Source organism: Saccopteryx leptura, chromosome 13, assembly GCF_036850995.1.
Source record: "Saccopteryx leptura isolate mSacLep1 chromosome 13, mSacLep1_pri_phased_curated, whole genome shotgun sequence".
NCBI classification, from domain to species: domain Eukaryota; kingdom Metazoa; phylum Chordata; class Mammalia; order Chiroptera; family Emballonuridae; genus Saccopteryx; species Saccopteryx leptura.
This window is the reverse complement of record NC_089515.1, coordinates 25,585,163-25,597,924: the sequence shown is the minus strand read 5'-3', so window position 1 is coordinate 25,597,924 and position 12,762 is coordinate 25,585,163. Positions and strand designations below refer to the sequence as shown.

The 12,762-nt window shown below is 45.3% G+C and overlaps 1 protein-coding gene across 4 annotated transcripts in view; it reads right to left on the bottom strand.

Moving 5' to 3' along the window:
• The window catches only part of ARMH3 (armadillo like helical domain containing 3), a 304,301-nt gene that overhangs the window by 130,376 nt on the left and 161,163 nt on the right, over positions 1 to 12,762 (bottom strand). For all 4 annotated transcript variants that reach the window (XM_066355941.1, XM_066355939.1, XM_066355938.1 and 1 more), the window contains one exon: positions 8,647 to 8,735. In XM_066355941.1, coding sequence (XP_066212038.1) covers positions 8,647 to 8,735 — 89 coding nt within the window. The remainder of the gene's footprint in view (positions 1 to 8,646; positions 8,736 to 12,762) is intronic.

The window sequence follows — 12,762 nt, the reverse complement described above, 5'->3', positions numbered from 1 at the left end:
TTGTACATGGAAGCCAGAGCAGTCTTAATTACGTATATCAAGCCTAGCATATGTCTTACAACAAAGTCCCCTAAATCAGAGAAAATTGGGGGGGGGAAGAGAAAGAACAATTTAAAAGGCAATGCAATAGCAGCTGCCAAAATTCTATTTCCCATCTACTCTAGCTGTTTACCCTTATGTTCTTTCCCACCTGAATACCCTCTTCAAATTTAAAATAAGCAATAATGTAGAGTTATATAACATGTCACTATTGGAGGAAGCTGGGTGAAGGGCACAAAAACTCTCTGTACTATTTTTGCAACTTATTGTGAGTCTATAATTATATCAATATAAAAAGTTTTTAAAAGACACTAAACTAAAAGAAAGAGACAAAAATTCAAAGGATAGTTTTCCAAAATCAGGAATGTTTACCAAACAGTCAAAGCTATACCTATACAGGAACTGCCAGATAAATCTATGGCTCAGGTCATTCTTTCTCTTCAAAATTTTCAGTCCCGGCCCTGGCCGGTTGGCTCGGTGGTGGAGCGTCGGCCTGGAGTGCAGGAGTCCCAGGTTCGATTCCCGGCCAGGGCACACAGGAGAACACCCCTCCCCCTCTCCTTCCTCTCTGTCTCCCCCCCCACCCCCCACCCCCACCCCCACCCCCCTGCAGCAGAGGCTCCATTGGAGCAAAGATGGCCCGGATGCTGGGGATGGCTCTGTGGCCTCTGCCTCAGGCGCTAGAATGGCTCTAGATGCAACAGAGCGACGCCCCAGAAGGGCAGAACATCACCCCCTGGTGGGCATGCCGGGTGGATCCTGGTCGGGGCACATGCGGGAGTCTGTCTGACTGCCTCCCCGTTTCCAGCTTTGGAAAAATGAGAAAAAAAAAATTTTTTTTTCAGTCCCATATGACAACACCTAGAGAGTATAACAAGCTTCCAATGAAAGGCTCTCGGTTTCCAGTCTCAAGGTATACCCAAATCATGAAGTCATAGACTTCTGCCAGTGATGAATCCAGACAGCTGTGAGATTCTCTGGGTTTTCCACTTCCCCAGTGCGTAACCTGAAAAGTCAGGCAATGTACAATTTCTGTCTATTTCACAAAGCTGTAAATGCTGCAAATGCTATTTAGCAGAAGAGATTGTTTTGGGGGCTTTGGGGCCTTTCTTCCTGCAGGAAAGCAAATGTTGCCTAGTGATCTGCATCTGAGCAAAGGAGTCAGGAACTACAAGTTCTAATCATGATTGTTTAGTGTCTTGTTCCATAATCCTTAGTAAGTCACTTACCCTTCCCCAACTCTACTCCCTTCCCCAACAAATGGTGATAAAAATGACTATCACTCAGGAACATAGCAGAGTGAAAAGATAAGAAGGACTGTAATCCATAGATAAATGGCGAATATAAATCGCCCGTATAAATCTGCCTTTATATGGACCCATGTTTATTGACTATGGAAACCTATAGTACTTAAATGTAGGCTGCCTCCTCAATGGCCCTTTTTGTTGAAGTGAAATTAAAATAAGCTGACTCCATGAAGCTCTCTTCAAAGATTTCCCTTTCCAGCAACTACATGCTTCTCTCTAAACACTCTGTTCATTTCTTGGTTAATGGATTAGAAACCATCAGTTTCCATTTTTACTTGGTTAAAAGCAATCTATGTATCTGTAGATAAGGAAGAAAGAGAAAAAGAAAAGAAAAATTACCCACCACTCCCTTTCACATCAGTAACTCAAAGTAAAAGGTGCTGGGCTGGCTGGTGGTGGTACCATGGATAAAGCATCGACCTGAAACACTGGAGTCCCAGGTTCTAAATCCCAAGGTCAATGGCTTGAACACGGGTTCATCAGCTTGAGTGTGGGCGTGCCAGCTTGAGATCGGGGTCGCTGGCTTGAGTGTTGAATCATTGAAATGATCCCAAGATCGCTGACTTGACTTGAGCCCCACATACCCCCACCGGTTAAAGCACATAGGAGAAGCAATCAATGAACACTTAAAGCAGGGTTCCCTGAACTTTTTACACAGGGGGCCAGTTCACTGTCCCTCAGACCATTGGAGGGCCAGACTATAAAAAAAACTATGAACAAATCCCTACACACACTGCATATATCTTAAAGTAAAAAAACAAAATGGGAACAAATACAATATTTAAAATAAAGAACAAGTAAATTTAAGTCAACAAACTGACCAGTATTTCAATGGGAACTATGCTCCTCTCACTGACCACCAATGAAAGAGATGCCCCTTCCAGAAGTGCGGCGGGGGCCGGATAAATGGCCTCAGGGGGCCACATGTGGCCCACGGGCTGTAGTTTGGGGACCCCTGACCTAAAGTGAAGCAACTACAAGTTGATGCTTCTCACTCTCCTCCTTTTCTGTCTCTCCGTTCCTATCTATCTCTTGCAAAATCAATTTAAAAAAAAGGTAATGGAGTCAGCTCAGTAGAAACATGACAACATACATTGTACTGGGTTATATTATCATCATTGTTGGTGTTGTTTTAAACCCCAAACACAACACTGCACTACTTTAAGAGAATGTTGACTCATCATTAATGGAAATTCTACATATCCATATATTTATTCTTTCAAATGATTTCCGAGCCCCTATTATAAGCCAAGCAGTGTACTAGGGATGAAAATGATTAAAACATACACCCTGCCCTCCAGAAACTTTTTTAAGAGGATAGATATTTAAAGAAATCATTGCACAGACAATGCAATCACTACACATTGCAAACATAGTAAAACAATGTGATAAGCTAAAATAGAAATTCCAAGTGCTATATATAGGAAGACACAGGAAATAAAACATAGTGAACAACCTGGTCTTTAGCCTCAAGATGTTAAGAGAAGAGACTGATTGCTAAGCTAAAGTTCTCAGAAGGAATGTAGTACAATCAGTAAATACAGAAAAAAATATTTAACCAGATACTAAGATATTCTGTGAAAACAATTAATTGGGAGCCCATGGAATCTAACAGTAAGATAGGGATTTTTTTTTTTTTTTTTTTTTTTTTTTATTTTTTCTGAAGCTGGAAACGGGGAGAGACAGTCAGACAGACTCCCGCATGCGCCCGACCGGGATCCACCCGGCACGCCCACCAGGGGCGAGCTCTGCCCACCAGGGGGCGATGCTCTGCCCCTCCGGGGCGTCGCTCTGCCGCGACCAGAGCCACTCTAGCGCCTGGGGCAGAGGCCAAGGAGCCATCCCCAGCGCCCGGGCCATCTTTGCTCCAATGGAGCCTTGCTGCGGGAGGGGAAGAGAGAGACAGAGAGGAAGGAGGGGTGGGGGTGGAGAAGCAAACGGGCGCTTCTCCTATGTGCCCTGGCCGGGAATCGAACCCGGGTCCCCCGCACGCCAGGCCGACGCTCTACCGCTGAGCCAACCGGCCAGGGCCTCTTTTTTTCTTTTTAAGATTTTATTTTATTGATTTTACAGAGAGAAGAGAGATAGGAGGAGGAGTGAGAAGTATCAACTCTAGTTGTTTCACTTTAGTTGTTCATCGCTTGCTTGCTGCTTGTTGTTTGTGTCTTGACCAGGCAATCCCAGGGTTTTGAACCAGCGACTCAGTGTCCCAGGTCGATGTTCTATTCACTGCACCACCACAGGTCATGCAAGATAGGGATTTATTTATTTATTTATGAGAAAAGCAGGGAGAGAGAGACAGAAACATCATGCTATTTATTATTTTATTTATTTATGAAAGAGAAGCAGGGAGAGAGAGACAGAAACATCATGCTATTCCTTATGTGCCCTCATCAGGGATCGAACCTGCAACCTCTGCACTTCGGGACAATGCTCCAACCTACCGAACTATCCAGCCAGGTCTTAATTTTTTTTTTTAATTTATTGATTGAATTTTAGAGAGACAGAGGGAGGAAGGGAAAATGGGGATTCTTAACATGGAATTATGGAGAGGCTCTCAGAAGGTCTACGAACTCCATGAAATTACCTCCGAAATTATAAAATACATGTGCAAATAGACATTTTTCTGGACACTAAAGATTATATCTTTCATTATATTCTCAAAGGTACAGAACTATTTTACAAGGATCTCAGGAGTTTTAAGAGCTAACCTTTACTCAGAATAGGAGATGTGGGTAGCCTAGAGGTCAGAGAAGAGCTTCTGGACTTTCCATAACTTGGTTAAATATAGTGATTGCTGAAAAGAGGGCAATGAGAGAATCTTTTCCATATTCTAGTTGAACTTAGTCTAAATATATTTCTCCACATACTCAGATCCAATGGTGACAGGCATCATATTAAACAGACAGTGGCATCAGATAGTAGGTCAGGGCTTATATCTGTAAAACCAACATATCAGGCTAGATTAAACCACCAACTAACAAAGCTGGCTTCTCCTTGTCCATTAGACAAAGCCTGGAAATTCCATACAAGAATTTAGCCCTGGCCAACAGCGGTAGAGCGTCGGCCTAGTGTGCAGAGGACCCGGGTTCGATTCCCGGCCAGGGCACACAGGAGAAGCGCCCATTTGCTTCTCCACCCCTCCGCCGCGCTTTCCTCTCTGTCTCTCTCTTCCCCTCCTGCAGCGAAGGCTCCATTGGAGCAAAGATGGCCCGGGCGCTGGGATGGCTCTGTGGCCTCTGCCTCAGGCGCTAGAATGGCTCTGGTTGCAACATGGCGACGCCCAGGATGGGCAGAGCATCGCCCCCTGGTGGGCAGAGCGTCGCCCCTGGTGGGCGTGCCGGGTGGATCCGGGTCGGGCGCATGCGGGAGTCTGTCTGACTGTCTCTCCCTGTTTCCAGCTTCAGAAAAATGAAAAAATAAAAAAATAAAAAAAATAAAATAAAAAGAATTTAGAGGGGGAACTTTCGTTACCTTCCCAATGACAAAAAGCTAATATAGTCGCCCTGGCCGGTTGGCTCAGCGGTAGAGCGTCGGCCTAGCGTGCGGAGGACCCGGGTTCGATTCCCGGCCAGGGCACACAGGAGAAGCGCCCATTTGCTTCTCCACCCCTCCGCCACGCCTTCTTCTCTGTCTCTCTCTTCCCCTCCCGCAGCCAAGGCTCCATTGGAGCAAAGATGGCCCGGGTGCTGGGGATGGCCCTGTGGCCTCTGCCTCAGGCGCTAGAGTGGCTCTGGTCGCAACATGGCGATGCCCAGGATGGGCAGAGCATCGCCCCCTGGTGGGCAGAGCGTCGCCCCTGGTGGGCGTGCCGGGTGGATCCCAGTCGGGCACATGCGGGAGTCTGTCTGACTGTCTCTCCCTGTTTCCAGCTTCAGAAAAAAAAAAAAAAAAAAAAAGCTAATATAGTCAACAGTATAGAAATTAAAATCACCATTCAAAGTGCAGTGATACCAAATACCCACATTCACCTGACCTGTGGTGCCGCAGTGGATAAAGCAATGACCTGGAATGCTGAGGTTGCCGGTTCAAAACCCTGGGCTTCCCTGGACAAGGCACATATGGGAGTTGATGCTTCCTGCTCTTCCCTTTTCTCTCTCATTCTCCCTCTCTCTCTCCTCTAAAATGAATAAATAATAATAATAATAATTTAAAAACTAAACACCCACATTCCAGATGGCAAAAGGCATTTGGACCCTAGCTGACTGCTTCTTAGATACCCAAGGACTTATATGTGTCCAAGCTAACAACATATATGCCTTACCAGTCTTATTTATAAATAAAATTCAATTAAAGTTTGCAGCACATGTATGGGGAAGCATCTAGACAAGCAAGCATATTTGCCAAGATGAATTTCAATACCTCTCTCAAATTCACAAGTCTAGAAGGCAAAGAAAGAGAGAAAACAGAGGCATACCATCATAGGAGGAGCGGCACCAGCCAACGAGTAGGTGGTTCCACTATAGCCACATTTGTATTCACTGATTGCAATACATACTATACATTATTATGGGCTCTATAATATCACATTATTATGGGCTCTAGTATAGTGTAATACTTTGTAGCTTGCCTTAACACCTGCTGCTCTATAGCTCACCGTATAATACTCCACAAATGGACACATAGAGCCAAGATCCAGCAGGGTTCATCCAGCCTATATTGGAAAAGGAGCTAACTTCACTTGGCAGAAAGCTCTAGCACAAATGCCTATGCCTTAGAAGCAAGCAATCATCCAGGCCTAACTAATGACATTCATATACTTCCACTCAACCTATCAAGGGCCTCTGAATGCCAATCAATCAGTTCTGAGATAGCACACAATTAAAAACAACTGATATCACAGAAAATACTCAAAGACATAAACTCAACTGACCAACATAGAATGGTCTCCTGCCCCACAATTTCCTAGCCAGAATGGGGAAATGTTAAGAGCCAGAAAAGATAAATATAAAAAACCTTTTTTAATTTCTTTAAAAGATAATTGCCTCTTTAAACAAAAATGACAATGCATTGTGGGGTTTATAACCTATGTAAAAGTAAAGAGTATGACAACAATAGCACAAGGATACAAGGTAGAAGTAGGAGAGCAATGGGAAGCCCAGAGCCCCAGAGAGACAGCCAGCTGAACAGCAGAAGGAATGTGGAAAAGGCAATAGAACGGGGCAGAGACAGCCAGATGAACAGAAGAAAGAATGTGGAAAAGGCAATAGAATGGGGCAGTGAAGAAGAGGACAACCGATGAGGAAGATAGGAAAAAAGCTAGAGAAATCCCAGGGGCCAGAGATGGGACAGCTAGGATAGAAAAGAAAGACAACAGGCCCTGGCCAGTTGGCTCAGTGGTAGAGCGTCGGCCTGGCGTGCAGGAGTCCCGGGTTCGATTCCAGGCCAGGGCACACAGGAGAAGCGCCCAACTGCTTCTCCACCCCACCCCCTCTCCCTCCTCTCTGTCTCTCTCTTCCCCTCCCGCAGCTGAGGCTCCACTGGAGCAAGATTGGCCCGGGCGCTGAGGATGGTTCTGTGGCCTCTACCTCAGGTGCTAGAGTGGCTCTGGTCGCAACAAAGCGACACCCAGATGGGCAGAGCATCACCCCCTGGTGGGCGTGCTGGGTAGATCCCGGTCGGGCGTATGCGGGAGTCTATCTGACTGCCTCCCCGTTTCTGGCTTCGGAAATATACAAAAAAAAAAAGAAAAAAGAAAAAAGAAAAGAAGACAACAGAATAAAATTAAATAAAATCAGAAGAGAATCAAAAGCAAGCACAAACTACTATTACCACCAATTCTTCAGTACTACAATGTGTGACTTCATCCCAGTTACATACATAAATAATTTGTACTAGTTTTCAGTCCCACAACTATACCAACATACAGATTTTTATCATCTTTTGTTTCTCTCTAATCCTAAATTTTTAGAGCCTAACAATAATATAATTTAGGCAACCACAGTAGTCCCTTATATTAAAAAGAATTGTTCGTACCTAAGAAATTCTGCTAACTGTAGTCACTTCAATCGCTTTTGATCTCTCTTTAGCTCTCCTGACATTCCCTCAGTCTGAAATACCAAAATACCACTATTGCCACTTAGTGCTATTCTCCTACTTCCCCTTCAACACCCTAGGCATTAATTGCAAAGTTCTTGCTAATCCATTAATTAAAGATCTCTACTTACCATTATGAAGGACTAAATTTAGAAAGCCAAAAATGGGTTGGGAGGAAAGATATGTCACAACAAGTGAGATGAATTTGATGGAAGGAGGCGGGATTACTGGCCCTTTTCTTAAAAAGCCTCTAACAGTAACACACCCTCCCCTCTGCGGAGAGTATAGAGAAGCTCTCCCAAGCCTGGGACAACCATTCATCACTGTAATTATCTGGAGAAGACTTTATTGTACCATCAGGTCATGAAAACTATAGGACCTATCAGCAAGTGAATGCCTCAGGGAACATGTCTGTTCTCTGCTTTCCTTAAGTTCCAATTAAACTGCACCAAAGAAAGGGGTGGCAAGCCAGTATTAATTGTACCCTTAGAGAAGAGCCATTTCCTGCCTGCAGGGGTGGCAGTGACTTTAGTGGGCTACCAAAAGAATACAAAGACTGTAATTTGCTGTTTTTGTCTCTGGCACAGGGGGAGTGGTATAATTGACACTGTCTGTAAACAGTAATAATGCCAGATGTAACACAAAAAAAGAGGATTTCCCCCTCTCACCACCCCCTTCGCACCCCCTCTCATTATGACATTCCTTCTGAGATTATTCATCTTGAAGAAAAACACAGAAGCTTCCCTATAGTACATATGCTGCTATCAAATGGAATTGAGAGAGAATCCAAGTTTGCACTGACTCCTCTCTTATTCAAAGGAGGTGGCGCTGTACTCAAGAAATATTCGGGTCCTTGCCAGGCAGCTTAGTTTAGAGCATCATCCCAATATGCCAAGGCTGCTGGATCAGTCCCTGGTCATGGCACATACAAGCATCAACCAATGAAATGAATGCATAAGTGGAACAAATAAATGTTTCTCTCTCTCTCTCTCTCTCTCTCTCTCTCCAAAATCAATAAATTAAATTTTTTTTTAAAAGAATATTTAATTGTTTCTAACAGCTGAAAAAAAAATCAAGGAGGAGAAGGAACGAGAAAAGTATGGAACAGATATGTGACATATCCGGGTCTGGATTAGAACAAGCCTCTCAAATGACCAAAAATATAATGAAAATAGAAGCACCCTAAACAAACTAAACATTTTTAAAAATTCATCTTGTGCTCAGCCTAAGGGCTCTTAAAAGATATAGGAAAAGATAAAGTTACCTGACCAGAGTTCCCGCCAGGTATAATGCAGGCGTACTCGACACTTCTTCTGGTAGCAAAGTAGCTTATGTACTATCTGAATGCAGCGTCTGTAACAGAGAAAGTGAAGAAGTAGGGTAAGCCTAAGAATATGGTACAACTTGCCTGACCAGGTCAGTGAATGGAGCATCGACCTGGGACGCTGAGGTTCCGGGTTTGAAACCCCAAAGTCACCAGCTTGAGCAGAGGCAGATAATGGTAGGTTGAGGCCCCAGGCACAGAAGAAAACATTGGGCCCCTTACATTAGAAAAAAGTATAAAGTTGGGGTTTTGGGGACCCTTCAGAAGTTGGGGCCCAGGGTGCATGCCTGGTGCGCCCGCCATTAAATTGCTTCTGAGCTTGAGCACATGCTTGCCAGCTTGAACACAGGCTCACTGGCTTGAGCACAGGATTGCCTGATTGTTAAGGTTGCTGGCTTGAGCCCAAATTTGCTGGCTTGAGCAAGGGGTCACTGGATCAATTGGAGCCCCCAGACATGGTATGTATGAGAGCAATCAATGAACAACTAAAAGTGCCACAACTACGAGCTGATGCTTCTCATTTCTCTCCCTTTCTATCAGTCTGTCTATCTCTCTCTTGCAAAAAGAAAAAGAAAAAGAAAAAGAAAGAAAAGAAAAAGAATACAGTGCAACACACCAAAGATATGCTTTCTTTAGCGTGGCAGCTTTGCTCAGGCAACTAAAGATGCTGAATATAAATCTGCACACATACAAAAGAAAGGAACTTCTACCTGCAGCCTATCAGTGGGTAAATATCCTCCCACACACAGATATATTATTTGTACTGATTCTCCTTATCAGGAAGAAAAGGGGGCTATAACCACAACAGCTCAATAATCAATTAGGCACTACTGATAACATTCCCTTGAGTAATATCTTTCCTTGTAGGTAGGATGCACCAATGGACCAGAATTAGACTACTCCATTCAAAGTTGCAAACATAGGTTGCAAAGTCATATTAAAGACCATATTTCTTTAGATCTATTTAAATTTGTTTTCAATTTAAATTATATTTTAAATAAGATTTACATTAAATTAATTTGTAATTAAGTTAAATTTATTTACATTAAAAGTTAAATTAAGGCCCTGGCTGTGTGGCTCTCCTGGTTAGAGAACCATTTTGATATACCACTGTTGTGAGTTTGATCCCCAGTCAAGGCACATATAAGAATCAACCAAATGGGCCCTGGCCGGTTGGCTCAGCGGTAGAGCGTCGGCCTGGAATGCGGGGGACCCGGGTTCGATTCCCGGCCAGGGCACATAGGAGAAGCGCCCATTTGCTTCTCCCTCCCCCACCCCCTCCTTCCTCTCTGTCTCTCTCTTCCCCTCCCGCAGCCAAGGCTCCATTGGAGCAAAGATGGCCTGGGCGCTGGGGATGGCTCCTTGGCCTCTGCCCCAGGTGCTAGAGTGGCTCTGGTCCCGGCAGAGCGACGCCCCAGAGGGGCAGAGCATCGCCCCCTGGTGGGCGTGCCGGGTGGATCCCGGTCGGGCGCAGGCGGGAGTCTGACTGTCTCTCCCCGTTTCCAGCTTCAGAAAAAAAAAAAAAAAAAAAAGAATCAACCAAATGAATGGATAAATAAGTGGAACAACAAATTGATGTTTCTCTCCTTCTCTCTAAAATCAATAAATTATTTATTTTTAGTGAGAGAGAGGGACAAACAGGGACAGACAGAGACAGGAAGGGAGAGAGATGAGAAGAAGCAACTTGTAGTTGGGGCACTTTGATTGTTTATTGACTGCTTTCTCATATATGCCTTGATGGGGGGGCTCCAGCAGAGCCAGTGACCCCTTGCTCAAGTCAGTGACCTTGGACTCAAATCAGTGACTTTGGGTCCAAGCCAGTGACCAGGGGTCGTGTCTATGATCCCACGCTCAAACCAGGGGCCCTGCACTCAAGCTGGTGAGCCCATGTTCAAGCCGGATGACCCCACGCTCAAGCTGGCAACCTTGGGGTTTCCAACTTGGGTTCTTAGCATCCCAGGCCAATGCTCCTATCCTCTGGACCAGGGGTCCCCAAACTTTTTACACAGGGGGCCAGTTCACTGTCCCTCAGACCGTTGGAGGGCTGCCACATATAGTGCTCCTCTCACTGACCAACAATGAAAGAGGTGCCCCTACCAGAAGTGTGATGGGGGCTGGATAAATGGCCTCAGGGGGCCGCATGCGGCCCGCAGGCCGTAGTTTGGGGACACCTGCTCTGGACCACAGCCTAGTCAGGCCATAACTTTTTTTTTTTTTTTTTTTGTATTTTTCTGAAGCTGGAAACGAGGAGAGACAGTCAGACAGACTCCCACATGAGCCCGACCGGGATCCACCCGGCACGCCCACCAGGGGCATTGCTCTGCCACAACCAGAGCCACTCTAGCGCCTGGGGCAGAGGCCAAGGAGCCATCCCCAGCGCCCAGGCCATCCTTGCTCTAATGGAAGAGAGAGACAGAAAGGAAGGGGGAGGGGTGGAGAAGCAAATGGGCGCTTCTCCTATGTGCCCTGGCCGGAAATCGAACCCGGGTCCCCCCACACACCAGGCTGACGCTCTACAGCTGAGCCAACTGGCCAGGGCCCATAACATTTTTTTTTTTAGTTAAATCAAAATTTTGCCTGACCAGTGGTGGTGCAGTGTATAAAGCATCAACCCAGAACACTAAGGCAGCCAGTTTGAAACTGGGAGGTTACTAGCTCTGAACACCAGTTCGTTAGTGCAGGGTTGCTGGCTTGAGCTGACGGGGCCAGGGGGAGATATAATCCACATGATCCCAAAGCTTGCCAGCTTGAGCCCAAAAGGTCGCCAACACAAAATGCCCAAGGTTGCTCACTTGAGCAAGGGGACACTGGTATTGCCCAGTCAAGGCACGTATGAGAAGCTCAATGTACAACTAAAGTGAAAGCAAGTACGAGTTATGATTCTTGCTCTCTCTCTCCTACCTCTCTCAGAAGCAATCTGTAGCCTGACCAGGCGGTGGCGCAGTGGATAGAGCATCAGACTAGGATACAGAGGACTCGGGTTCAAAACTCCGAGGTCGCCAGCTTGAGCACAGGGTCACTGGCTTGAGCATGGGATCATTGACCTGTCCCCAAGGTCTCTGGCTTGAGCCCCAAAGTCGCTAGCTTGAGCCCAAAGGTTGCTGGCTTGAAGCCGAACATCATGGCTTGAGCCCAAGTTCACTGGCTCGAGCAAGGGGTTTACTTAGTCTGTTGTAGCTCCACAGTCAAGGTACATATGAGAAAGCAATCAATGAACAACTAAAAGTGCCACAATGAAAAATTGATGCTTCTCATCTCTGTCCTTTCCTGTCTGTCCCTATCTATTCCTCTCTCTGACTCTCTCTCTGTCTCTGTCCAAAAAAAAAAAAAAAGGAAAAGAAATAAGGTACTAATACATGCTACTACATGGATAAAACTTGAAACCATTAGACTAAGTAAAAATAAGTCACTAAAGGTCACATATTATATAATTTCATTTATATGAAATATCCAGAGTATTACCTGTGGGAGGGAATGAAGGGAAGGGAGAAAAGAGAGATAAATATATAGGGATGAAAAATGATTTGACTTCAGGTGGTGGCACACAACTCTATCAACAGTTCAAATGCTATAGAGATGTTCTCCTGAAACCTATGTAGTCTTATTGATCAGTATCAACCCATTAAATTTAATTTCTAAATTTTGTTTTACTTATCTTTTTTTTTTACTGAGAGGCGGGGAGGCAGAGAGACAGACTCCTGTATGCACCCCAACCAGGATCCACACAGCAAGCCCACTAGGGGGCGATGCTCTGCCACCGGGAGCGTTGCTCGTTGCAACCTGAGCCATTCTAGCGCTGGAGGTGGAGGCCATGGAGCCATTCTCAGCACCTGGGCCAACTTTGCTCCAGTGGAGCCTTGGCTACAGGATGGGAAGAGAGAGATAGAAAGAAAGGAGAGGGGGAAGGATAGAGAAGCAGATGGGCGCTTCTCCTATGTGCCCTGGTGGGAATTTGAACCTGGGACTTCCACACACCAGGCTGATGCTCTACCATGGAGCTAACCAGCCAGGGCCCTAATTTCTAAATTAAAAAAAATAATAATAAATTGCTTACCC